General features: G+C 37.7%; 1 protein-coding gene across 4 annotated transcripts in view; it reads right to left on the bottom strand.

Moving 5' to 3' along the window:
- LOC117394329 (uncharacterized) overlaps nt 1–27,597 on the bottom strand; it is a 32,228-nt gene extending 4,631 nt beyond the window's left edge. For 2 of the 4 annotated variants that reach the window (XM_033992469.3, XM_059018748.1), the window contains exons 1-12: nt 27,483–27,597; nt 19,129–19,290; nt 18,102–18,150; nt 17,718–17,761; nt 14,345–14,401; nt 13,105–13,156; nt 11,993–12,079; nt 10,795–10,997; nt 10,010–10,578; nt 9,443–9,509; nt 7,015–7,130; nt 5,170–6,528 (exon numbers count right to left, since the gene is read on the bottom strand). In XM_033992469.3, the coding sequence (XP_033848360.3) occupies nt 5,170–6,528; nt 7,015–7,130; nt 9,443–9,509; nt 10,010–10,578; nt 10,795–10,997; nt 11,993–12,079; nt 13,105–13,156; nt 14,345–14,401; nt 17,718–17,761; nt 18,102–18,150; nt 19,129–19,255 (2,730 nt within the window). In that variant the 5' untranslated portion in view covers nt 19,256–19,290; nt 27,483–27,597. Of the gene's footprint in view, nt 1–9; nt 3,870–5,169; nt 6,529–7,014; nt 7,131–9,442; nt 9,510–10,009; nt 10,579–10,794; nt 10,998–11,992; nt 12,080–13,104; nt 13,157–14,344; nt 14,402–17,717; nt 17,762–18,101; nt 18,151–19,128; nt 19,291–27,482 lie in introns of those variants that run through there. The other 2 variants (XM_059018749.1, XM_033992470.3) reach the window with 2 other exon arrangements.
- Between the last annotated feature and the right edge of the window lie 215 nt (nt 27,598–27,812).

Below are 27,812 nucleotides of genomic sequence, written 5' to 3'. Positions count from 1 at the left end.
CTGTAAAAAAAAAAAGAGAAAAAAAATAATAAATATACACAAGAAAAGTATGCAAGCCATACCAAAATGTTTTGCATGTGGCCCTTTGAGCAAATACATATCCAAGATGGTACGGTAAGACCTCTGTGTTGAGCTGAGCGTGTTGATAGAAAAGAGCTTCTCGATGTCGAATCGAGTTGGTTGTATTTCCCTTGCATTTGTGCTGAAAGCTGGCTCGCCGCTTTCCCGGAATCAACGACTTTGAAACGACAGAGCCTTTCGCCTTTCTGTCTAAGCCTTGCCGCATCCCAGTTGATGCAAAAGGACATGCTTTCTATAGCGGCTTATGGGGATAGGGCCTCCTTCTCCTCTGACATGCAGGTAGGAGAGGAGCTCTAACCCCCTGCTAAGGAAGAGCCTGGCAGGGGTAACCTCAGAAGCCAGTGCTCCCCCATTGTCCAGGTCAGTTTCGGCACTGATGGGACGTGCTGCCCTGGACGCCAGTGGCAGAACCACACCGGTCCGTCTTCCAGATGCAGGAGATGGCTCCTCGCCCTCAAAAGTTCCTGACCTTCCCAGACTTAGGTACGCTCCTCCTGGGATTATCCGGCCTCAGGTCCTAGCGTGCTAAAACAGGCCGCACCGTTTGCCTCTCTAGAAGGTGTGGAAAAACTGGGCCTAGCAGGGTTGCCCACAGTAGACTCCACCATCGCAGCCCTGGTTAAGGCCCTGCTGGTGGGTGGGGAGTGCCCGAATCCTCAATGCAAGGTGACGGAAATGCATTTCAAGCAGGCGTATGCAGCAGAGGCACAGGCAACTTGCCTGTCAAACACGGCGAGCGTGCTTACAGCCTATATGGACGGTGTACTGCACGAGGTCCCGCTCCCTGAGCTAGTGGCCACTGAGCTATGTCTCCTGTCCAGCACGCTACTGCAGATCTCCAGTCTCCAAGGGCAAGCTCTTGGCCGGAGCCTGGCTAGCTTGACTGTGGCTCGTAGGCAGCTGTGGCTGTCACAAGCCAGAGTTCCTGACACGGATAAGGCCGCGCTGCTAGATGCGCCTATATCCCAGGACATACCTTTCGGCCAGCCGTGGAGGAGATCTTGCAAAGGTCCCACTGGGAACGCGAGAAGTCCCGGCAGGTGGCCGCGTTACTCCCTCCCCGCGCTCCCGCGTGGGGCAGGTCGAACTGCAGATGAGCTCCTCAGAAGCTGGGTGACCTAAGGCATCGCCTACACCAGCACCGAACAGCCGGGCCCACTCGGCAGGCAGAGGGAACACAGGACATGGCCAGCCTACACACCAGCATCCCAGGAGGCGTTTCCAGGGCCATCGCCTTAGACAGACACCCCAAAGTGCCCTGCCGCAACCTCAGCAGCCTAAGCAGGGCCCCTGAAGGCTTGCGGGCTCACACCCCCTTTTTGGCACAACAGCTGCAGTACTGGCACACTTACACCTCGGACACCTGGGTGCTCGCCACCGTGCAAAACGGTTACGCGTTTCAGTTCCGCTTGAGACCTCCTCCCTTTCGAAGTATCACAAATACTTTTATGACAGACCCTCTCCATCCACCCCCATTTGCTTCAACAAAGGATGAGAAATTGAATTTCTTCTGCCCAGTGCGGGCATTGAGATGCTACATGGATAGGACAAGAGCTCTGCATCAGTCTGACCAGCTCTTTGTCTGTCACGGGACACGGACCCTAGGACAGCACCTCTCAAAGCAGCATCTGTCACATTGGATTGTGGACAGTCTCGACTGTGTATGATGGTGCTGGCTTGCCCCCACCTGGGAGGGTAGCTGCACACTCCACTAGAGGGTTGGCTACATCTTGGGCCCTCTTCAGAGGGGCCTCGATATCTGATATTTGTACTGCAGCTAGCTGGGCTACACTGCATACTTTCTCCAGGTTCTACCGCCTTAATGTGGTAGATCCTGCTCTGTCTTCATTAGGCACAAGGGTCCTTGAGGGTGTAAGCTCACATCGCTAACTTTTGGGTTATGCGGTTCTGATGCATCCCTTATATGATGCCGTTCCTTCTCCCTCGCGGCGGCTCTGGTATACATTATCCCATACATAATGTCGTTGGTGGTCGTCTTCAAATAGAAAGGGAACATTAGGTTAATTACCATAACTCTGGTTCCCTGAAAGAGAAGATGACCACCAACCGCGAGGTTGCATCGGTCACCCTCACGGGTTCGATTCAGGATGATGGTTTTAATCCCTCGGTGGGCAGGACCAGGTGCATCATCCCAGGAAGGAGCCTATCGGCAGCTCTGGTATAGAGAGCTCAGTAATTACCTACCCAATAGGCAGGCATATTATTATTATTATTTGTTTATTTAGCAGATGCCTTTATCCAAGGCGACTTACAGAGACTAGGGTGTGTGAACTATGCATCAGCTGCAGAGTCACTTACAACTACGTCTCACCCGAAAGACGGAGCACAAGGAGGTTAAGTGACTTGCTCAGGGTCACACAATGAGTCAGTGGCTGAGGTGGGATTTGAACCGGGGACCTCCTGGATACAAACCCTTTTTTTAACCACTGGACCACACAGCCTCCACACAGCATATCCCATACATAATGTCGGTGGTCGTCTTCTCTTTCAGGGAACCAGGGTTACGGTAAGTAACCTAACATTCCTAATCATTTGGCCACATTAAAAAAGCAGGAATGAAAACAAATCATTCAAAAAAACAAGAAACATGCAATTGATGTAAACCATAAAAAAAGTTGTCGATCGAAGTCCTTATCGCCATTTGTTGGTTTAATTATCAGTGTCTAGTTTTTATGTATTTCTCTGCTGTACTGTGCTTGATGCTTTTGGCTTTGGGTAATATAATCTCCTGTCTGTCAATATATTAACCCAAGGGGACAGAGGTTTTCCACAAAAACCCTAAATAGTACCTATATGTACCTATACAGTCTCTCCTCCTGTTTTCCATACATCAGCAGAAAACGCTTGCAGAATGCGGTTCAGGTCTTTAGCCTTGTATTTCTCCACCGTTCCACAGTGTTTGTGTGGAGAGTGGAGATATTGCTAAAATATGGCAATATAGTTTTTTATTATAACGTGTGTTTTTAGTGTCTTTTCATTATTGAATTTGAGAAAAGTTCCTCTTCAGGAAGCTCAGGAAAAAGCACTTCCCCAATATTTAATTTTCTTTTTTATGCATCGCATGAGCCTGTTGCTATGAATCTGTACTGTTGCTATGAATGGTTGCTACGTATGTGTACCTGTGGTAGGGCAGAAGCCCTGCTGCTGTAAATAGTGTGTGTGGGAATGTAAGGTTGGCAGGGATGGGGTTAAATCAGGGGTGGGCCGGTGTCCCTCCTGGTTTTTGTTCCAACTGTACCCTAGATTACTAAAATGGACCAATTAAGTGCTTATTAGAAGCTTAAATTAATTAATTTAAGGTACAGTTGGAATAAAAACCAGGAGGTACACCGGTCCTCCAGGACCAGGATTGGAGACCCATGCGTTAAATCTATCCCTACCAGCAATCACAGGTGTGGCCATTCCCCAATTAGGTAATTGGTGCTGAGTGGCCATATGTATAAAAAGAAAGAAAAAAACTTTGTTTGATGAAGGGAGTTTGGTGACCTGTGTTTTCACCTGCATCTGCGTCTGGGTCTGTATCTGTAGTGAAGGAGAATGCCCAGCCTACCTAATATTATATTCTATTGTTTTGTTTTGTTTGAATCTTTATTTTGGCCCATGTGTCTGTTTATTTGTTCCAGTGTTTTATTTGTTGTTTTGTGAATTAAATGTGCGCAACAGCGGTTCACTGCAGCTTTCTTGTCCCTGAATCTCTCTTCCTGCCGGTAACAGCTTGGGCCATGATGTTATCCTGTCACAGTTGGTGTCACAGACTCAGAGTGGGACTGCAAGAAGAAAAAAAAGTTTTTAAAAGAAGATAATGGAGGTCTGGCACAAACAACAATGCCAGTTGGAGGCAGAAGGGCTCCCATTTATGGAGCATGTGCGGAGTTTGGGCACCACTTTGAGGAGTGCCCATATGAAGACCACCTCTTCATAGAGGCCTTCTATACGGATGAGGTGGAGTCAGTTGAGGAATGGCTCCGCCTGAAGGCTGCCTAAATGCCGGCCTCACAAACGCCGAAGACGGACCCCCCCCTCCTTCCCAGTGCTGGGGAATGACAGCCTGGAAACCTTCCTCACCTGCCTCGAGGACCAAGATTGTTGACTCCAAGAGGAACAGCTGCGAGAAGGGAAGCAGTCTCCAGCACCCAGGAAGGGGGAGCCATCGCCAGTGCCAGCGCCCATGAAGGGGGTCATCTCCAGCGCCCAAGAATGGGGAGCCATCGCCAGTGCCAGCGCCCATGAAGGGGGAGCCATCTCCAGCGCCCAAGAAGTGGGAGCCATCTCCAGCACCCAAGAAGGGGGAGCCGTCTCCAGCACCCAAGAAGGGGGAGCCGTCTCCAGCACCCAAGAAGGGGGAGTCGTCTCCAGCGCCCAAGAAGGGGGAGCCATCTCCACTGCCAGAAGGAGAGACCCCACTGTCTCCAGCGCCAGAGGGAGGTGCCCTTGGCAACAACCGGGCCAACCTCAGCAACCGCTACACCTGCTGCTGAGGGGAGCATGACGAAAGCCAGCTGCACGTCCACGTTCAGAGGGCTACTGCCAACACCACTGCCAGAGTACCCAATATATCCCTGCCAGCAATCACAGGTGTGGTCATTCACCAGTTAGGTAATTGGTGCTAATTGGGGAGTAGCCACATGTATAAAAGGAAGGAGAAATCCTTTGTCTGGTGAACTTGTGTTTTGATGTGTGTTTGTATCTGTACTGAAGGTGAATGCCCAGCCTACCTAATATTGTATTGTTTTGTTTTAGTTTGAATCTTTATTTTGGCCTTTGTGATTGTTTATTTGTTCCAGTGTTTTTTTTGTGATTTAAATGTGCGCAACAGTGCTTCACTGCAGCTTTCTTGTCTCCGAGTCTCTCTTCCTGCCGGTAACTAACAGATGAAACAATATTATCCCTAGAGGCAAAGACTAAACAAATATTCTTCTGGATTCTATGTTAACAAATTAATGTATACCATATTTTTCAGAATATGTGCATGCTGGATTACATAGGCTGTGCAATATCCATCGTTTATGTAACTATTACTGGAGAACACTGCAAATGTTGTATAACACATAACCTGTATTAACTTACTGGGAAAGCAGCTAGATTCCTGATTGCACATTGAAGTAGTTCCAGGGTTTTATGCAGGTGACCCACTGTAACTTTATCAGGTGGCTGAGCGTAAAAGCCATGTGAAGAATAGCCACTTGGAGAACAGCAGCAGTGGTGGTGACAACAAGAACGATCATTAAACATCTCATCGGAGTTACCATCATCATTTACAAGTCCAGTATCCAATGATACAGAATTGGACAAGAAGCTGTAGCCATGACTATCACATGAAAGTAAGGGTTTGGAAGCATCTTGCTTATGTTCGAGAATAGTCTGACCAAAGACATTTCTGTTATCCATACAGTGAAGTAGTGGAATAGCAGACCCTGACCTTTTCGTGAAGGCATCTGTTTTGGCTTGCTGATCTGTTTGTGACATGATTTCCAAAGAATGGCCTTTAGCTATATGTCTTTTGGGCACACTGTATTGGAAAGTAGTCCTTAAGTTTGAGGGCATCTGTACAGATACAGATCTGGTTAAGGCAATGTTTGCTTTTGATGTTTGGTAAAGTTCTTTGAGCTTATGGGGTCTATAAGAAGGCACTGTGAATTCACATTGATCCATTTTTGAGTCTACTTGTTGGCTAATAGAAGGAAAGGTGCTATTAAATGCACTTTTGTCTGGGGAAGATTCAAGAGCATGACTGTTGATAACCTCTAGATCTGTTTTAGATCCTTCACTTTGGCTTGTATTGGTCCCCAAAATATTAATGCGACAATCTTGTAGGCCTTCTTCAGTCTGTGAAAAAACAGGGAGAATCTCAACCTCTTGAATTGAGTTTTGAGACTTATCACCAAATGGAAGAGGTAATATGTTTGTATTGTAATCCAAACCTGGGGTGTTTTCCAGTTGCATATTTGGTATTTGCATGTCTCCATCTTGAAGTCTAACACTTTTACTTGTGTCCAAATTAGGAATGATTTCTAGCTGCACATTTAGACCTTGAGCAATGCTTAGGCTTCCATTGTCATCCATTGGTTCTGGTACAGTCACTTCTTTGTTGAAGTGCTCTTTGTTACTTTCAATTAAGCTTAAACCACTGTCTTCAGATGATGTACCCTGCAATGGCCCTGGAACCTCCAAGTAATCCTGGATAACAGAGGTGTTACTTCCTACAGCTATGGAAACTTGTACATTATGGGAACAAGAACAGTCATCCTGTTGCTGTAATTCCAGTTCTGGAGATCCTACATTTTCAACATCTGATGTAAAACCATTTTTCTGTGAAACATCAGAATCTAATTCTTGCTCTGGATCTTGACCTGAAGTTGAGAGATCCATGTTTCTCCTGAAAGTAGTCTGGCTGTCCACACAGATAGTATCCAGTTTTTGAAGTGTCTGTTGGAAAAAGTCAGAATATGAGTGTTACAGGGTGGAGTCTATTCGTAGGCACTGAGTATTGCTATTACTGCTCCTTTGTCTTTCTGAAAGCTTCGGGCTTAAAAACAAGTCAGATTATATACAAAACTATCTTGGATTAGTTCTTTGAACTACATATTTAATTGACTAAACTGGCAAGAATAGAATGCTAGTAACTTGTCGGAGGATCCTTAAAGCTGTGATCTAGATAGATGAAGAAAAAGCTGTGCTTGGAGAACCATAGTGCCTGGAGCTGCAACAACTAACCACCCTCCAGGTTTCAAATAACAAGCTTGAGCTTCCCCACTACAAAAAGCAGTTTCAGTAGTTTTAACTTTGCGCCAGGACTGACGTCACATTTTGTTACATTATATTTTTCTCAGTGGATGTTTATTCATTTATTAAAGGTGGCCATTTATAACATTAAATCCTAATATCTAAGTTTTAGGGAAAACAAGACCTTACCTTTGTAGCCAGAGGCATTGCTGTAGCTTTCTGTAAAAGAGAAGGCACTGATGGTTCCTCCAGAAATCCACTACTGTCTGATTGGCAGCTGTTTGCTCTTCTTATGACAAAATCTTCTAACACAAAAAAAAAAAACATCAGAAAGGGTCAATTCCATTTTATTCCAAATCATTATGTAGCCCAGCCTGCTTGGTTTATCCTACTCTGTTCTCTACCAACAAATAAACCAGTGACATGCATCCCCTGCCACAACTTTAATACAAAATTAGAGCTATCTGTAATGTGAACAATTACTGGCAAGGTAAAACCCTTTCTGTGATTTTGTAGTGTTTAGGATTTATTATTATTTTTATATATATATATATTTTTTTCAAATAAATTCTTAGATGAGCAAAACTTGCTGAAATTCATAGTGGTGGTTTTGCCAGGAGAAATGATCCTGTCAGACATTACGGAGTGGTTATCCCAGTAATGAGAACTGGTCAATGATAAGCTCCAGATTAGTATCAGAGTGTACATGTCTATTGAGAAGAGATAATTTTGTGAATTCATTGTCCAGTGTAAAACCCCATTGAAAAGTCAATTATCTTGCTACAATCTCAAAAGCCCAACAATCTTGTTTTGACTACAAAACAACCTGAAAGTGTTGAATGTGAACACTAACCGCTAAAAAAAAAAAAAAAAAAAAAAAAAAAAAGATTTATAAGGAATTACCGGTAAGTTAATCTTCATAACATTTACAGAACATGTTGTTTTACCCAACTATACATATTGAGTAAGATAACATTTTCCACTTCCCAGTTAATTTTTTTTTTTTTTATTATTATTATCAGTGGTAGTTCTTACTGGCAGTATTAAAACATGTTATCTTTCAGGAAACTGGATTTCTGGAACATCCCTGTTTATGAATTATTGAAATTTAAGTTTTGGTGACAAAGTGAGACATAAATGCTTTAAAACTAAACCTGCAACTCTTGAATTTAATAAATACTAAGTACTGTATATACAGACCTGCTGCTTGTTACTCAGCTAATTTTGAAACAGTGGTTAGTATTTACATATTTTACTGCAACAGAAATGCTGCTATCGAATTCTGCAAAGTATATTATCTCTCTTTACATAGTGTTTGTGCACCTTCACAGCAGGTAGAATATTATACGCAGCCATTAGTTCCTGCTATGCAAATCATCCAAGATTGCACCAAGGTTATTGCTGAAAATGAAAAGTCTGACTTCCTGTACTTGTGTGTGTTTCTATGACATTAATAAACACACACACACACACACACACTACCTCGCTAACAAATTTGTTATCCTCACAGCAAATAGACTTAATACTGACCTGTGCCCTGCAACAAGTCTTATTACCGTGATGTTTTCAGTTAATTCTAGTATTATTCATTCAATTAAGGGAGTGGATTTAGGTAATGAGAAATAAATGAATGCAGCACATATTATGAGAGAAACCCAATAACCCCACTGAGAACATTTTAAGAAAAAAATATTTTAACCAATTTAATTACATAAAGTAAGTATGGATACTGAAACTTTGAACAACTTGTCAAAGTCAAATCTATATCTCTACAAAAGAGGCCACAGTTTAACTTATTTTCTTTATTTTTTTTCTTTTTTCAAGTTCCATTTAATCATTGTCATTGGCTGTTCTGTCTCACCACTGATCGCTAAAGTACCCACAAATGAAAATACAAGTTTGTGCCACAAAGCAAGCAAGAGCTTTCTGTTTCAGAAGGCTCTATTTAAATGTATTTATTTTTTTTACAGACGTAGACTTTTGCAAGGGAAATGAGCCCCTGGCTATAGGATCTACAGTGTTATGTTTGCATTGATTCCAGGCAACCGCGACACAACATTGTATATACCTGACCACACCTATTGTGTGCTTTTCCACTACCAGAGAACAAACAGTGTAAACATGCCTAAAACAGGAGAAAAGGAAACTGATTAATGACAGTATATTAGGTGAGTATATAATATGTTCAGTAAGGCGTGTGACCTTGTTACTACTTCTTTAACCCATATACAGTGCAGATAAATTATCAATGTCAAAACAGAGCATAATTTGTTTTTTATCACTATAAATAAGACACTGAAGTTTGTGCCAAACCAGCGTTGACAGCACACAGGAATTTGATTTCCCAATACAGGGATAAATCAATACAGGAATCATGTTTTTTGTTGTACTGCAAAGTTTAAAGAAAATGAGATAACAATCTTAATGATAATAAGCTATATGCACCTGTCCTTTGCAACTATCTCTTCCTTCTGGGGGTGGCCAAATAGTTCAATCATTGTATAATAAAATATCTTTGAATAGCACAGCAGAATCTCATGTAAAATAAATAAATAAATACCATTTTAAAAAATACCTCCAATCAGTTCGTCATCTTGGTGATGACATACATACCTACCTAAAGTGACTTCAGTAACTGGTCCTGAAATGCTCCCTGAAATACTTCCCTCGTCAAAGCTGTGAATCTGAGTTTGAATAAGAACCATTAATGACTGTAACAAAGATAGATACAGAGATAACAAACAAAGAAACAGTCACACTACAAAATTTCAATGAGAAGCTACAAGAAGTATCTGGACACAACTAATTTTTCAACAAGGTGTAGAGGACTGTTGCTACTTTTTACCCCATGATGATTACAAATTACCATTGTGGTCATGTTTGAACCCTTTAACCGATTTTCTTGTTTAAATAGTAGAGTGTCTGATTCTTACTAGCTGTGATACAAGTGTCAGAAACTCAAATACTCCCTGGGAAACATTTAGTTGAGTCCACAACAGTGATGTTGATGCTACGATCTAGTGAGAGACAAGGGATGTACATTTGACACCTTTGAGCACAACACAGATCAATTGAGTTGCAATTGTTTTAGTTGCCATAATGTTTTACTTTTAAGTCCACTACACTGTTGGTAAGAATAAAGAATATCCTGGATACAAAAATATTTTAAATTGATAAATAATACCTCTTCCATCTCAAAGGAATCGGGAGCCTGTCGATTTCTTTTCAGTGAACTGGCAGCATTATGGTGAGAATCTAAGGATGTTCTAACTCTTGGTAAACATTCCAAGGCTAGTGAATGTTCACCCCCTGTCACTCCAGATAAAGGAGCAGTCTGAGGATTCTCTTTCTCTGCAACCTCTAGATGCAAATCTGGAGGTGTCTCAGCTGCAGGACTCTGCTCTTCTTCCAGGGGTGACAGGCATCCATTTTCAAGAAGACATTGCCTTGGCTGCCTAAAAGCTATTTTTACGTCTGTTCTTGCAGCATTAGGGGAGTCGTTGTCTTTCTCTGATGTTTGTGTTGATTTCTGTGGTTCTTGCTTGCTCTGTGCCATGTTTATGGTTTGTTTGGAGGCTCTTCGGAGAAGCATGGCTAACTTTTTTCTCTTTTCTTTCAGCTCTGATGATTTCTTTTCCTCTGGGGTAGTCACAGGTGGTTCAGTGACACCTGATGTATTTATGCTTACATCATTGAACAGGTTTGTAAAGACGCTGGTCACTTGATGCAAGACCTCCAGCTGTCGGAAACGATCTATAATAACAGAATCAGATTAGGAAATCTTATACTGCACTGGATATATTACCATATTGGTATTTTGTATGTTAAAGGACTGCTAGTCAAGGCTAGTCCACATTACTACTGCCCTCCCACTCTTTATTGTGCTTCACTTCACTTAATTTAGGGTATTGAAATCATAGTACCTTTACTGTAAGACACATGGTCTGGTTACAAACAAATAATACTTACTACAGTAATCAGGGTTCTCAGTATCCATCCGCATCTTCTGTGCCTCAAGGAAGACTCTGATATTAATTCCTTGTGCTCTCGATGGGCAGTTTATAAACCTTGAAGGAATTTTTATAGAAATATCAGGTTCATCTACACCAAAGCCCAGGTCTAACAGAACCTCTTCTGGATCATCCTGCCAGCGATCCAAAACATCCATTACACTGTAGCAGAGACAAACAATGAGACAGTTCCTACATTAAAAACAAGAAGAATCGTAGGTGAAAATCTATATGGCACAACTGCACAGGAAGCTTCAAACACTGTAATAGCATGGCATTGGGACCGGCTCAAAGACACATACTCTTTGGTTTCAGTCTTGGCCTCAGGGGCCTGGCCTTGTATACTTTGGAGTTTACGAGGTTTTGGTCAATGTAATTTTATAAAGTTTTGCCTCGGTCTTCTTCAATGTTGTATATTAAAAATAAAGAAAGATGTTAGCTCCTCAAGGAATGTTGTGTGGGATAAAGGACACCAACATTTTTTTCAGTGCTAAGTTTGCACTATTTGTTTGTAATTAGAAAAGGAAAAACAACAATAAGAAAAATGGTGGAAACGTAGCACTGGGAAAATACTTTGTGAATATGGCCCACGGAATTGTCTGAAGCTGTAGGTTGTGGTAGTGAGGTGTGGGCTCTCAATAAGGAGTGGCAATGACTGTCTGCCAGGTGTCTCACAACCCTTTTGTCACTGAAATAGTTTTCATTCATTGCTAATGGCAAGATTCTGTTTACATTTTCTGAGGAGAAATGCTTAAAGTAATTGTTATGCTAACATGTCATATACAAGCCTAAAGAAATTAATCAAAGTATTATGAATATTAAACAAAACAAAGTTAATCTCTGTTATACTTGCTTTCATTTTACAAAAAACAATAGAAAAAAGAGTAGAATCCAGGTCAGAATGGTAATTTAGGAATGTCCACTACTTGGCACTATAGCTGGGACATTATTATGATATAGTATTCTATATGGGAACATATTTTCCTCAAAGCAATGCCTACAAGTTGTAATTGGTACTCCATGAGTGCCTAAGAGATCTTGAATTATATTATTTAGTTGACGGTTATAGTTCTTGTTTATCTCCTTTAAAAACAATACGAGTAAATGAAATACAAGAGGAAATGCTTTGGGGGTAAAAAGCCATTTTTTAATCTAACCTTTTGATTCCAGTACTGACTGAAAAGGATGAGGTCACACTGTTCCACCTTGATAAAGATGGATTTCCTGATTGTGGTTTTAGAGATCTAGAAGGGAAAAAAAAATGTTATTTAGTCTCGGTGATTTAGAAGGGAAAAATGTTTGTCTCTAATGTAACTGTAATTACACTGTTATTGTACATTCAGGTTAACATAAATTACATTGTAAATGTACAAGCTTGTGGATCTAAATATTGTTACCAGGAAGCGTCTGATACAATAGAAGCCATTTCACTTTAACTACGCTAATAGTAAACATGATGTGGTATATACTAGATTTCCTATTACATTTTTTCTCATCAATTACTCACATAACGTTTTTATGAGGTGCCGTTTGGGACATAATTCAACCGATTATTTCCATACACTATATACTGAGATATATACTGAGATACACACACTTTATACTGAGACGCATACACTATATACTCAAATGCATACACTATATACTCAAATGCTTAAAGACTGCAGGCGAGACGACAGGTTGAGTGTGTATTTGTCTTAACGAGTTATTTTCTTTTCAAATATAAAGTTCCATTCTGAATGTATTATTTTTATTTTTGTGTTCACTGCTAATCCTTTAGTTCAGTCCAACGATGAGGATATCATTGAATATTTTGTTCAACACAAGACCCAAAACAGAGAGGCGCAGCAGTGTGGAGTAGTGGTTAGGGCTCAGGGCTCTGGACTCTTGACCGGAGGGTTGTGGGTTCAATCCCCAGTGGGGGACACTGCTGTTGTACCCTTGAGCAAGGTACTTTACCTAGATTGCTCCAGTAAAAACCCAACTGTATAAATGGGTAATTGTATGTAAAAATAATGTGATATCTGTATAATGCGAAATAATGTATAATGTGATATCTTGTAACAATTGTAAGTCGCCCTGGATAAGGGCGTCTGCTAAGAAATAAATAATAATAATAATATCTATATTAAAGCACCTGTTCTTAATACAGTATGCAGCTAATGGATAAACTTGCTTCATAAATACATCCCTTTGTTTTTATAAAACCAAAGCTGTTGCATAGAAATAGATACATAACCACTTTAGATTATATTCAGATTCATCTTACCTTATATATTCTTGTACAGTCATACGGTTTATGTTTTTGTCATACAAAGAGGCTGTGAAATAAAGATCATGAAAAAAATATGTAAAGTTAGAACTTAATACTACAAAGTAGTTTCTCTATTGCACATACTGTAGTATAATACTATATACATTCTGAAAGAGTATTTTGTCAGCTAGAAATCCTACCACTTTGTGGCTAAATCAATACCTGATCAGTCGTCTGCGTTATTATTTTGTGTGTGTGTGTGTGTGTGTGTGTGTGTGTGGCAAAACAGTTTTTTTTTTTTGTCAGATTGTAGCATGTTGTTTTAAAAATAAAGGTAGATTTTCCCATCAAAGAACCACAGTTTTTCAGAGAAACTCTTTAAACCAAAAAGGAATTCCTGACTAGACTGGAAAGTAGGCGCTCCATTGTGTGAGTGGAACAGGATGGAGCTAACCTGCTACCCAAGACCCATCTGATAACGTTATGTTCTTTTGGCTGTCATCGGACCATTAAACTCAGTAGGCATTTTCATTGGTGACTTGTCCACACAAACTCCTCTGAAGTTAATTTTTAACTGCAGGTGCTATAGTATATGCAAAAACACATTTACTGAGAATGTAGGTGGCCTAGACACATCCACCTAATCCAAAACTAAATAAGTCTCTCATTTGTTTTCCTGGGAGACACTGAATGGTGATGGTTCTGTCAAATATTATGGGTTTTTCACTTTGTGATGTGTAACCAACAGTAATCACATGAAAATTCCTTGAAACAAGCTTTGAAACTATTTGCTGGATCATCCCCCATTTGGAGAGAAAATCACATTCATAAGGGGAAAAAGTAACATAGATCTCTTTTGCATGCGCTCAACATCTATCTTGAAACCCTTTTTTCCATGACTCCTCGTTTCTGTATCATCAACCTCAAAGGAAGGAAACACTTCACTAGGATTTGGTCCACTCAAGCTGGAATGTCCCATGTCCAGTTTTGAAAGAATTGGAAAGTTAGCAACCCTATCAACAGTGTACACAGGTGTGAACAAGACATAGTTCCTTATGGGCCAAAGTCAAGAAGTTTCACTGATGCATGTGTGTGTTATTATACAGACAAAAACATTCTAGTGAAAATGTAGATAACGGTTAGATACTACATTACAATTATTGTACATAACAATCCCATTTTTAACCAACTACACGTACTAATTAAAAATGAATAAATAAAATGACTGCTATAAAATTGTGCTTTGATCTCCTACCTTCCACGCCCAACACCAGATCATCTTCTGCGCTGGCCAGCCTCTTTAGAGGCACAGCTGAAACAGGTAAAAGAGAGGTCTGACTTAGAAATAGAACCCGAAGAACAGGGCTTTACCATCTGGTAAGGACGTCCTTGTGCCGTTAAAGGTACCAAGCCGAAGGGCCTTACAAGACATTAAAGCTCTCTCATGAGGGTTCTATTGCTATTACACAATGGATACATTGAAAAAAAAACATGTTTTTTTGTTTGTTTTTTTGTGATTTTTATGCAGCACTGTTTTTCGTTGCTAATGAATACAAATGTTTTCCTCATTATTCCATGAGTAATGCGGTTTGCTCTGGTAGCTTCAGGCTTCAATATCCCAGTGGTGGACTATATCACGTCGTGGGTATTTCCAATAGCCTAAATAATACCTCAATACCAAAAAAATAAATAAAAGTCTTAAGAAGAACATAAGAACATAAGAAAGTTTAGAAACGAGAGGAGGCCATTCAGCCCATCTTGCTCGTTTGGTTGTTAGTAGCTTATTGATCCCAGAATCTCATCAAGCAGCTTCTTGAAGGATCCCAGGGTGTCAGCTTCAACAACATTTGTTCTACATGGAGCTGTTCTTCAGTGCAGGTACCTTGTATACAAAAGTGAACATGGGTTATAACTTTTTAGTTGTTAATTAGGATTTGAGTGCAGGTTCGTGCATGTGTGTACATTTCAGTATTTAAGCCACTGTTAGGTCCTAAAATGTAATAGCAACATAAAAAAAGGTTTTAGTAATTCAAAATATCTGGTAGTCTATGTGTAGTCACACTTTATTTTAAGGGATGTTTTTTGGGGGTATTAACTGTTAACAAACAGCTAATAAACATGTTAATGTACATTATTTATTTTCTGTTAACTGTTAGTAAATAATATATAATAGGCCAGCTAAAACTGCAAACACTAGAGCCCTGTGCTATGGATGATCAATCAAACACCAGAGCCCTATGGATGTCAAAACCCAGTCGATCATATGCTTGAAATCGGTTCAAATTGTTACTGTAGTAATGTTCAGCAAATTAAATCAGGTTTTTATTAACTCTAACCCTAACCCTTAGTTAAAAATTAACAATGTTTGTTAACAGTTAAAAGAACAGCCCTTAAAATAAAGCATGACCCTATGTGTTAATGCTGTTTGTGCTGTTTGTTCAGTAACTTGTTCACAGTGTGTTCATAGGGTTTGGCTTTGTTAGAGAAGTGAGCACCGTCATGTGTTGTTATGATATGCTGAAACAAAATTGCTGAAAGTAATCAGACTGCATCCTGTTGTTTGATTTCTTTAACGTGTCATTCAAACCGGAGACTAGTTGCTATTGTGGTTACTGACAGCAAGCACTATTCTTTTTTTTTTTTGCTATAATAAATTTAAATAGATAGATTGAACATATAGGACAGCAAGGAATCAATAGACTTAGTCTACATTGGCAGACAACATTCAGAGGGTGTGTAAAAGAACTGAGATTTCCATCAAGCAGAAAAAAGGTAAAATACCTGATTACTGTATTTACGTATTTACCAGCAGAATGATTTGGAACAGTGATTAAACATAGTTTGAACGATAAAATGGATTGGTTGGTGCACAGAGTGTGGGTTATGTAGCACAGGAGATGTAAAATGTATAATTGTATTTAGGCATGGGGATTGCACAATCACTTCACATGCAGATTAAAGTGAGTATTAGTATGGAAGCACAGGGAGCACAATTAGTTCACGTGCAGATGTACTGAGATTCCAATTGAATGATTGATTAGCAATCCAGTCTCGGTACAGCTGCATAAAAGAGGCAGTGTTTCATTCACTCGTGGTTGGGTGTTCAGGGAGAAAGAATGTGAGAGAGAAGGGAGAAAAATAATTTAAATAATTTAAATAATTTAAATAATAACAATTGCTACTCGTGTTGAAAGCACCAGCACAATACTTTATGGTTTCGTTTCGTCTGTTTTGTCTGTCTTGTCTGTCTTATTTTGGCCAACGCGTCGTTTGTTTTGTACAGTGTTTTGTTTTCTGTTTAAACCTTTTGATTTACAATAAACCGGCGCATCAGCACGTTTCATACCCCAGCACTGCTGTCTTCCAGGTCTGACGTCACCACCACAAGCTATCCGTGACACTGCTTTTCTGAATAAAACAGTTGTTCATTTTTTTAACAAATTTTTTTTTAAAAAAATCATATACTAGAATTTTCGGCTTACACTTTTGTCAGCGTTATGAAATAAATATCTATATCAACAGTTCACAGCGGCTGAAGAAACATGGTCTATTTTTATATAAGACCTTAGTACCAAAGATTTTTAATAATCACAACTTTGCATTTTGTGTATTTCATTGTGAGCAATAGACCTGCATATTATCTAAGTGCAGAGGGTTACGTATGTAGTAGTATCTCAGTGATGGATGTACCCATATGAAAACTATACGATTCTAATTTACTGTACTTTGCTAATTTACTGTACTGTACTGCAGTATAATATAGAATAGATATTATACTTACAATACTATAGTACAATAATATAAATACTTGTACGACCAATCATCAAATAAAAAGGAAAACAGTCAAGCAACCATTGTTTGAAATAATTAGTAAGCTACTTAAAGATCATTTATACTGCAAATAATATTAATATAAAAAATAAAAAAAAGTTTGGGGATATTGAAACACCCGAAGCTTTCTGGATAGTCAGACTCGAGTGACCTCCTCAGCAAATTGCATTTTACCATAACAAAACATTTCAATTTCCCTACATTTTTCATAAGTAAAACTAAACAGGGAAAAAATACAGAAATGTAATAATATGTAACATATTCAGATTATAAAATAATATTGTAAACATGTAGCCACAGCCATTGCAGAAAAGAGAGAAAAAAAGATATTCTCTATTATTTAAAATTAACACATTATGGCAGCTGCCATTGTCAAAAAAAAGCCAACTCAGCCGTATTTTACATATCAATGCTTTAGTTAACTTTCAATTGAATTGCTACAGCTCTATGCCTGTATATTGCCCATTAAAAGAAAAATATTTTCCTAAATTCTGCCTTGCCATTTAAAGCTGCATAATCTATACATGTAAACACATCACTAGAAAAAAAATAATACTAAACTAAACTACTAACGTCCTTATCTGTGGCAGGACATTCATTTGAACAATGACATACTGCACTACACGATATAGCACTGCTACTTTATAATAATGAAACATTAGTTTTTAGAGTAGAGTGCTGCTCATCACAACACATTAGACTATATTTGGTATAAAAGACAGAACTGATTAAGTGAAAAATGAAATAGTTATAAAATACTGTTTTAAAAAGCAAATAAAGCTTTCCTTTGCCCTTACCTGTTTGCTCTGTACTCTGAAGTGAGTCAGGATTTGCATCTAGCCTGTAAACACAAGACAAGGTCAACTGGATTGGGGAGAAATTTCCATGACCGCATTTTACATTTTTCACTCTCAGGAAAACAAAACATCAGCAGCCAAGAGTGAATGTTTTTGAAAAGGGAGAACTAAACAAATCACGAGGTCTTATTTCATTTTTCTTCTCCTTCTCTTTTATTGTTAGACTATCTCCCATATATTGTTGTTGTGTCAGTGACTGGGGATGAAAGCGATTTTAATTTATTTTTCATCAGTGACCTTTGAATTAGGACTCTGTTTTTATTAGCAAGAAATTATTAGGATTTTAAAATATATATTTTATTTTATAAGATAAAGATCACTTACATGCACCCTGTGTTTAGCCACTGTTGAATACTCTCTTGTTTATAGTCTCCTGGAAAACAGGTATAATATATATATATATATATATATATATATATATATATATATATATATATATATATATATATATATATATATATATAGACACACACACACACATTTAATTATGTTTTGACAGACATAAGTGCATTACATATCTATTGTATCAAATGCCTTATATTCTTAAAGTGGTTGGCTGGGTGTTCTAGTTTAGCTTGAACTGATTTTTGCCTTTGACCCATTTGTTTAAATCTCAGCTGGTAGCAGACATAAATGTGTCTTCTCCAAAAGGCTCTATTATTGAATTGTGGTTTGCCACACTTGAACAAAAGTTATTGTATTTCTTGCTCTTATTGTATTACTTGTATTGTAACACTTGAAATGTATTTGCTTACGATTGTAAGTCGCCCTGGATAAGGGCGTCTGCTAAGAAATAAATAATAATAATAATAATTTCAGGTCCATATTTATTTATTGTCTATATTAAGAGCTTAATTAAGTTAAGTGGCCGATTATGTATATTCTGATGACATTCAGAATTATTTTTCATTAAAACCAAACTCATCATGGCATCTCTATGATCATAATTCTGTATCCACAAAACGTTCTTTGATTAATGTCAGACAAACCATAAACATATTCCTGTATATACAACCTCTTGCTACTTAAAATGATTTCTTCAAAGGCCTTTGAAATTTGATGAATTTTAACAAGTTAAAAAACATATATATATTTGAAAGATTGGGCCCTATTCACAAATCTTTAATTCAATCCTAATTACCTTTTATATAGATTACAGAATACAGCAAAACACTAAAATGAAGGTGTGTCAACATATTAGGCCATTGCTGGTATGTCTCTATTGGTTTCCAGGAATGATTTTAAAGTTCTTCTCAAAATATGGTCTTCCTTACGTGTCTAAACTAGTCATGCTGCTGAGCTCACACTGACTGTATGGTTATCTAATATGTCACTTTTGCTCACAGCTTACCTCGTTTGTTGTGGGTTAAAGAGTTGGGCTGCCCATCCACCACAGTCTGCTTCTCTTTGGTTGAAATTAAGGGAGCTCGCTTAGAACTGCCTCTGTCCACAGTGGACAAACAGGAACTTGATGCCATTTTTTTCACCTTGATTTGTAAAATTTGACTGGGATCTGTAAAATAAATTCATTACAGCTATTGTCTGTTGTTATACCTTTATAAAAGTTCAACATACTTCGCCAAATATATACCAATCATGTTGGGTGTGCTGGTAACAAAACTTGTATCTCTGGGGTAAGATAGGAAACCATGCTTTAAAACAATAGTGTTACTTTATTTTATCTCAACCCAGTATCAAAATACCTTAAAGACGTATATCAATATGAAAATACCTAAATGCCTTAAAGCCTTGAATTGTTCACGTGAGCTTACAGTACATCCTCGTTAAAGAACATGAGCAAACAATGTTCTGAAAGAAATTCACTGAATCATATGACTCATTTAAAGCCACAGTTACATCTGTTACATCTGTTAAGAAATTTCAAAACAAACGCTTAAAGCAAACAGTTTTAAAACAATCTACCTTATCTACTATGCTAATTAAAAAAAGACAATATTATTTTAATTATACACATGCAACCAATAAGCTAAGTGCAGATGAGCTCCTTTAAATGTCCTTTATGAAAATCATTGTTATTATTATTATTTATTTCTTAGCAGACGCCCTTATCCAGGGCGACTTACAATTGTTACAAGATATCACATTATTTTTTTACACATTTTTTTTTTTTTTTTTTTTTGTACATACAATTACCCATTTATACAGTTGGGTTTTTACTGGAGCAATCTAGGTAAAGTACCTTGCTCAAGGGTACAACAGCAGTGTGCCCCACTGGGGATTGAACCCATGACCCTCCGGTCTGGAGTCCAGAGCCCTAACCACTACTCCACTACTTGTTGGACAAAACTCTTGTCTCCTAGTAAATCATTAGTATTTGCAGTAGTCTGCAATAATTGAAAATAACTTAATAACATAAACTCATAGAATATGATAGATGTTCATTTTCAAGATTGTAAAGAGAGATATGCATGTACATTGAAGCATTTATAAGCACCAGCCCACAAACAGGCCTCAGTGTGAGTTGATGAGGAGGATCCATAATGATTGCTATCACTTGCAGAGAATAGGGAAGTGGAACCATCACTTTATACAAATATATGCAAAGGCTCAAATCCTCAAAGCTCATATTATGTAAGTGTACCTCTCCCACAATGCTCTAGTAGCGTTAAGACAATCCTAGAAAAAGCTTATCATGATAATAAAAGATAATCATATACAGTACAAATACACAATGCAATACATATTTTAGGTGACATACATTTTAAGAAAACTGGCCATATAACTAACATTGGCGGGGTTTCCACACAGCTTAGCAAGTCGTCACTCTCTCTTCAGTGTCACTATTTGTGTGACGTAGCACGCACATTCCACGTGATATAATAAGTGTGCAGCTAAGTGTGTAAACTGCCTTCTTACACTAAAGAGGCTGTGTGGTCCAGTGGTTAAAGAAAGGGCTTATAACCAGGAGGTCCCCGGTTTAAATCCCACCTCAGCCACTGACTCATTGTGTGACCCTGAGCAAGTCACTTAACCTCCTTGTGCTCCGTCTTTTGGGTGAGACGTAGTTGTAGTTGCAGCTGATGCATAGTTCACACACCCTAGTCTCTGTAAGTCACCTTGGATAAAGGCGTCTGCTAAATAAACAAATAATAATAAAAAGCCATACAATTGACAAAAGACAAAGCCGTACCATCTGGGATGGCTTTTATGGCGGGGTTTTAACTTTCCAACATTTTTTGTGTTCCAAGCAAAAATCAAAAATGGCCAGGAAGGATAGAACGGTCGCAAAACCCCAATTCCGACAGTATGAGGAATGTTATGCAAATGAAGTGGGTACCTAATTAACATACCCCCTGTGCACAAATCTAAAGGGTTGATGTGGTTGGAATGAGTATTTTCTGTCTAAAATGGTTGCGCCTGTTTCAAAGTGGAGATGGGAACCTACTTCAAACAGGCTCTATCTAAAATAAACCACCTGTTTGGACCTTACAGAAGATACGACAATATCAAATGTATAAGGCTACGATATTGTATTTATGTGACTAAGATAAAGAGGATTTGGAATCAAGCACTTTTGGGGGGGTCATGCATTGGCAGTATCACTCACAGCCTTGCCATTCTTTGCCACATGTGATATCCCATTATACACTCAAGTGTTACTCATTTTCATAAAGTGCAACCGGGTATGGAGGATATTTTATGCCAAAATGAAAAATAAATACATAAACAAATATATTAATAAATATATAAATTGATGTATTATTTATTTATATATTTATTTATGTATTAATTTATTTATGTAGTTATTCTTTTTTTTAATTTTGGCTTAAAATATCCTCCATAAGTGGGTTCATGGAACTATAATTTATTACAGTACACACATGTAAAAAAAATAGGCTACATTAAAATGAGCTCTAACTATTTTTTTTCTCTTTGTCCTGATGTACTTGCTTTATTATTATGTTTAGGGCTTCTGAATTTCGGTTTTAACTGATAAAACCCGATAAAACACCCCTGATACAAAACATCGGTGGCTAGCCAATAAACACAGGAAAACACCAGGAAAACTGTGAAAATGGTTTATCAATTCACGTTGACTTTACCCTTTTCCCATTAAAAAATCAAACCTACTACAAAAATAACAATAAATACATTTCCCAGGGCTGCTGGGCAGTGCCCCGCCTTCCTGACTTGCATCTATCATTGATTCATTCTCAATAATTTAAACCCGCCCCAACTACTGAGTGATAGCACATTCCTACATTTCTATTGGAGACTCTGCTTGCGAGATTTAAAACGAGATTACCATCAGGATGGAGGCTTGTTAGCGGGATTTCAAGCTGTATTACAGTTAAGATACAGAGAATTTAAAACAGAATTGTGGCGAAATATACAAAAATGCCTACACACAAAACCCCCAGAAGAATGTGCCCGTAACCATAGGGATTTCGTTGTGGAAGACAGCAAAGAAAAGAAGGTACAACTTAAGTGTGCAAGTAAATAAAACCTGAAAAACAAAAGCCCTAATTATGTTCTATTAAATCTATCTTATTTTCCTTCTCCATATCTCCTGAAACACACGTCTGTTTTGTTTTCCTTCGCCTTTACTACCTCGTTTCAATCCCACCTGTCCATTGATTGAAATCCGGAAATTACGTAAAAAAACATATCATTTTTGTCATTCCGTCACCTTTATGTAAATTGCACCCACTCCACCTGTCGGAAAACATCAGAAAAGTTTTTCATTTTTTGATGGAAAGAACGTTCGGGATAAGAGTCGGGTTAAAAAAGATGGATTCAGGTATTATTTCTTCTTCTTATTATTATTTTAACAATAATATGTAGTGGGAAACACGGCGAATAAGGTAGCCTGATTTACCACCAATATTTTAAAAATGTACTGTACTAAACATTTTGACTGAATCATTTTAACCTAAAGTGTTGGTATTTTAGCTCCGTTAGTAGACTATAAGCATCAGATTTGCTGAAGCTACAGTACAGTTCTGTAGGAAAACTTGTACATATATAGTAAGTGTGTATATATCCTTCGGATGTGACATATGACTGCTATGGAAGGCCATCCGGGTCAAAAACACATTATTTAGTACGCGTTCTAATTTGACTTTAGTACGTGTTTTAATTTTAATTATAAAATGGCTTGGATAAATTAAATGCTGTGATTGGCTGAACAAGATCACATAGCCGTGCGGTAAGACAATTGTCTTATTATTATGTGTTTATTTAGCAGACGCCTTTATCCAAGGCGACTTACAGAGACTAGGGTGTGTGAACTATGCATCAGCTGCAAAGGTGGGATTTGAACCGGGGACCTCCTAATTACAAGCCCCTTTCTTAACCACTGGACCACACAGCCTCCTCGTATGTAATAAATCATCTATTTAAGTCTTACCGCACACCCTGGCGTGGGTTATTTCTCGTTACATAATTTGGCCAATCAGATCACTGAAAATAAAATGAGAACCAATTAATTTAAAGAAAATAGTATGTGTAATAAATCATCTAATTAAGGCACCTAACATCTGCCATTCCTGCCCAATTCGTTTTGGTATATGGACTTGGCATTGGGTAAAGTCTAATGAAAGATGGATAGACCCAGAACCTCCTAGATGAGCATCAACCAGCGGTTTCAGAGCCTTATAAATTGCATTAATTCAGTGGTAACCCCGCTGTAACTAATATGTAATTTTAATCAAATGTTGAAAGATCTGACATTGAATCTAATATTAGCTATGGTAACTCAATATGTAAGTGTAAAACTGAAATACATCTCATTAGAAAATAAAAAAAAAGATTGTGTACATTGTTAATACAAACTGAATCGTGTCACGGTCAACATTGTCTGTCTCAAGAAGTCGACAGTACTCAGCAAATCTATATTTGCACCGTAGAAGAAAATCTCTCACCGCTATGATTTGCAAGTTTCCTTATTCTTGATTTTTTTTAAGCGTATTTCATGTATTTCATGAAACCAGCTCCAAGGTTATCCCCAAGACTGTTCAGTCTTTTACTGCTTTCCACCATCTTCTCAAAACCCACGTATTCAGCCTTTATTTGTAAATTCCTATTTATATAACTTTTTGGATTTTTCCTTTATTTATATTTATTTTGGATATATACTGTGTGTGTATATATATATATATATATATATATATATATATATGTGTGTGTGTGTGTGTGTGCGTGTGTGTGTATTTTTAGTGCCTAATATTGTTTAATATTTTGCAATATGTAATATTTCCTGTAATATAATATTTGGTTTATTTTTTGTAAATCATTTTGGATAAAAGTGTCTGCTAAATAATTAAATAATAATAATAATGTCTGAAATTAAAAAACATGTTATCCCGAAGGCAATTGGCTACTCCTGTAATTACACTGCATGACTGTCAAATGACCAGCCCCATCGTAGGTACTACTGTAAAATATTAATTAGGTTATTTGCATTTGGAACAAGAATTTCTCTGATTAAAAAATAAACTACATGGAAACACACACAACCTAAAAGTACCACCAAAATAGAGTAAGAAAAAGGTGAGTCTTATTTGTCTTTTTCCATGGAAATTGTCCCAATGAAAAAGTTTGGATTTACTACCCTTTCTATTAGCTTCTTCTACAAGGTGATTTAGCTACTTCTACAACAGTACTTGGAACACTACCCAAGGAAATACTTCTGGCAGCTTACCGTACCAGTCTGGATTATATTCCATTGAGTTAAACAGTGTAGAATTTTAATGCTGCCTTTGTTTAGATAATATAAAAAGGGTTTTTACAGTAGCATACTAAGGTTTTGCAAATTCAGCATCTAAAATCAACCACTGTTTAGATCAAATGTTATTTTTTCTTACATTGGAGATATTTGAATGGGTCTGTTAGTTCATTAAGGGTTAGGAGCTGAAGCTTTAAAAAGTCCATGACTAGAATGAAACTTGCAGCCAGTTAAGAACATAATCACCTTGTCAGATGCAAAAAAAAGTGATTGAGCTTCATATTATCCAGTTTCTTATGATGTTTTATGAAAATCAAGCTCAAAGTACTGGAATAATGCTTGTCCAAATTTTCACCAGTCTTTAATCAATTGCAGTAGTGCGGCCATGTGGACTAGTGGTTAGGGCTCTGGACTCTTGAACGGAGGGTCGTGGGTTCAATCCCCAGTGGAGGACAGTGCTGCTGTACCCTTGAGCAAGGTACTTTACCTAGATTGCTCCAGTAAAAACCCAACTGTATAAATGGGTAATTGTATATAAAAATAATGTGATATCTTGTAACAATTGTAAGTTGCCCTGGATAAATAAGAAATAAATAATAATAATCATAATAGTATATTACCTTGGTTCTATTTTGTAAAACCAACAGGCGCTTTTCTCCTTTCAAAAAAGTTGAATAAACACTGGTGTAAATGCTTGGAAACTATTTGAAAAAAAATGAAACAGTAAAGTAACAAAGCTATTATAATATTAATGGGCTGTTAAAGAAGGGTCTGCATCTGTTGTGTTTTTTTATTATTATGATGATCTTACTGAGGTGTAAGACAAAGGCTTTACAATTACAATCGGCATGAATCTGTGCTTTTAGAACACGGGTATTCAGCTACCTCCTTAAGATACTATTCAATGGAATGCCTGGGTGTTGCGTTTATTTACTGGAAAATGTTCTGTGTCATATTAAAATAATACCCTACAGCATATGCAAATAAAGAAACAAAACTGGTTTTACACCAAGATCACGTGGTTCATGTCATTACATTGCACTGATGCAGTACTAATATGTCATGTTTTATATTTAGAAAATATAGTATAACATAGCACAGACCATAACAAAAGAAAAAAGCAGCCCCTTATTCATAGAAACCTGGGGTATAATACTGGTTTGTATGTAAGCATATTAAGCTGTTACCGCTGTGTTGCCATTTTAAGAATGTCTCATCACATACTGTATAACCATTGCTACTGCACCGTCATTCAAGAGCAATTTGAACAGGATAGCACAGCATATCAAAGGCTGTGGCCAGCTTATGCAAAAGTAACAGATATGAGCCAGGTTACTTTTACATCTAGCTGTCTATGAAACAATCTACAGTGCGTTTTCATGCAGCAATCTTTGTCACATTCTATAATATAAAGCAGACACATAAACATATATAAAACTTAGACAACATAAGAAACAAATTAAAATTTGCATCTAGGTTAAATAACTGAATGCTACAGTTCATAAAAATTAGATTTGATATAAATTGCAAGAATATTACAATACCCTTTTACTTACTGTAACAAAAGGGTCTCTGTATGTCTTAAGAAAAAACAGGGAATTGCAGTTGTTTGCAATTGGTAATACAGTGTAATGTTAGTGAGTCCCGCAGTCCTTTTATAGCCCTTCCATGAGAATTGTTTTATAATAATATAGGTTTAGTGGATCACGTGGCTACATTTTTAATAATGAAACACCGATAGCAATTGTAAATATTTTGGTTTTCACATTCCATTCGGACAGTGGTATATTTTTTTTAACGGTTTTAACCTTTATGTTTTTTTTAAAAAAACCTGTTTGTTTTATTTTATTCTAACATGTTACCCCCAATAAACAATACAGTTCGGTAATAATAGTTAGCTGTGATATGATGTTGTAGTCAGTGCAGTTATTGAAATTTGTAATGAATTCGATTAACAAAAACAATGCTAAATGTATTTTTTGCCAACAAACATTACATTGTGTACAGAGTTAGCAACTCTGCTTGAAAGAAACCCCTGATTTATATATTTTACATGTTAAATATGTAAGCATTGCATGGCACTGAGGAATCAGGTTCAAGTTAACTAACAGTATGCATTCTTTGGCTAGGCATACTTTAAATTATCTGGGAAATAGCTAATACAAGAAAGCAAGTATCAGCCATGTGGACTTTTTAGTTATGTAAGCTATTCTATTTACTACACTTGATTAGCCCTAATCTCAGCTATGAAACATGGGACTTACATACAATTTGTCATTTCTACAAATTACATTTACAGATACATTTTCCCCTCTTGCGTATTTATCAATTTCCGCCAGTTACATAACCCACTGTACTATTGACATGAGTGTCTGAATGACTTCCTGAACTTGTGGTTTAGCACAGTATAAACTACTTCCCTATTCAGGTAATATTCTAGAATGTTACTATTCTAGAATATTGTGCACATATCATCTTATTGTGCATCTCCCTTGCCTGTAATTGAAAACATACCAGTAACAACTTTACTGTTTGAGAATGCCATTGTTACATTGCAATATTTCTCACCTGCCACATCAAAGGGACACAAACTTCCCGAACCTCAAAAGCCCTGCTATCCAGCTGTGAGTGGAAAAGCTGCAGCTACTGCTTTCAGCAGTTATTCTTTTTATTTTAACAGTACTATGATAATTTATATCTTATATACAGTGTAAATGGTAAAGGCTATCCACTGAGCTATGTAGTGGGAGAACAATGCAAAGTACTGTTGTTAAAGCTTTACATAAAGTGAAGGAACAGTATTTATACCTTAAACATATACCCCTTTTGTCTTTGTACAGTGTACAGTATTTTGGGAAAGACAGAATGTTTACTCATTTAATCCCATATACCAACTAACACTTTTAAATAATAGCAATGCTATCTACAGTGAGCCAATGACAGTGATCAGCTGTAATATCATGTTATTTTTTATTTATTTATTTATTTTTTATTAGAAAACAAAATCATAGTCTTACCTAATGCAGGCTGAGGTCTTCTACCAGGTTGGTTTACTGAAAAAAGAGCAAATAGAAATGAAACTCTTTAGAAAACAGAACTACCTGCATCATTTCCACCTGAAACTCAGCCACAGTGACTTTCTGTGTTCTGTATTTCCCTATCTCCACCTAACACCACCCACCTGTCATATGAATAGTAAGGTCAAATACACACAGACAGGAAGAGTCTGGAACTAAAAAAGCAGACACTGCAGGTGTAACTGCTGTAACGAAAAAAAAAAAGGGTGGTAGTACATTTGTGGGACAGTCTGGAACTGTTCAATAAAAAATGAGTGCAGAAACGTTATG

Source organism: Acipenser ruthenus, chromosome 3 (assembly GCF_902713425.1).
Source record: "Acipenser ruthenus chromosome 3, fAciRut3.2 maternal haplotype, whole genome shotgun sequence".
NCBI lineage: Eukaryota > Metazoa > Chordata > Actinopteri > Acipenseriformes > Acipenseridae > Acipenser > Acipenser ruthenus.
Note: the sequence above shows the minus strand (reverse complement) of the source record. Positions and strands in the feature narration are given on the sequence as shown.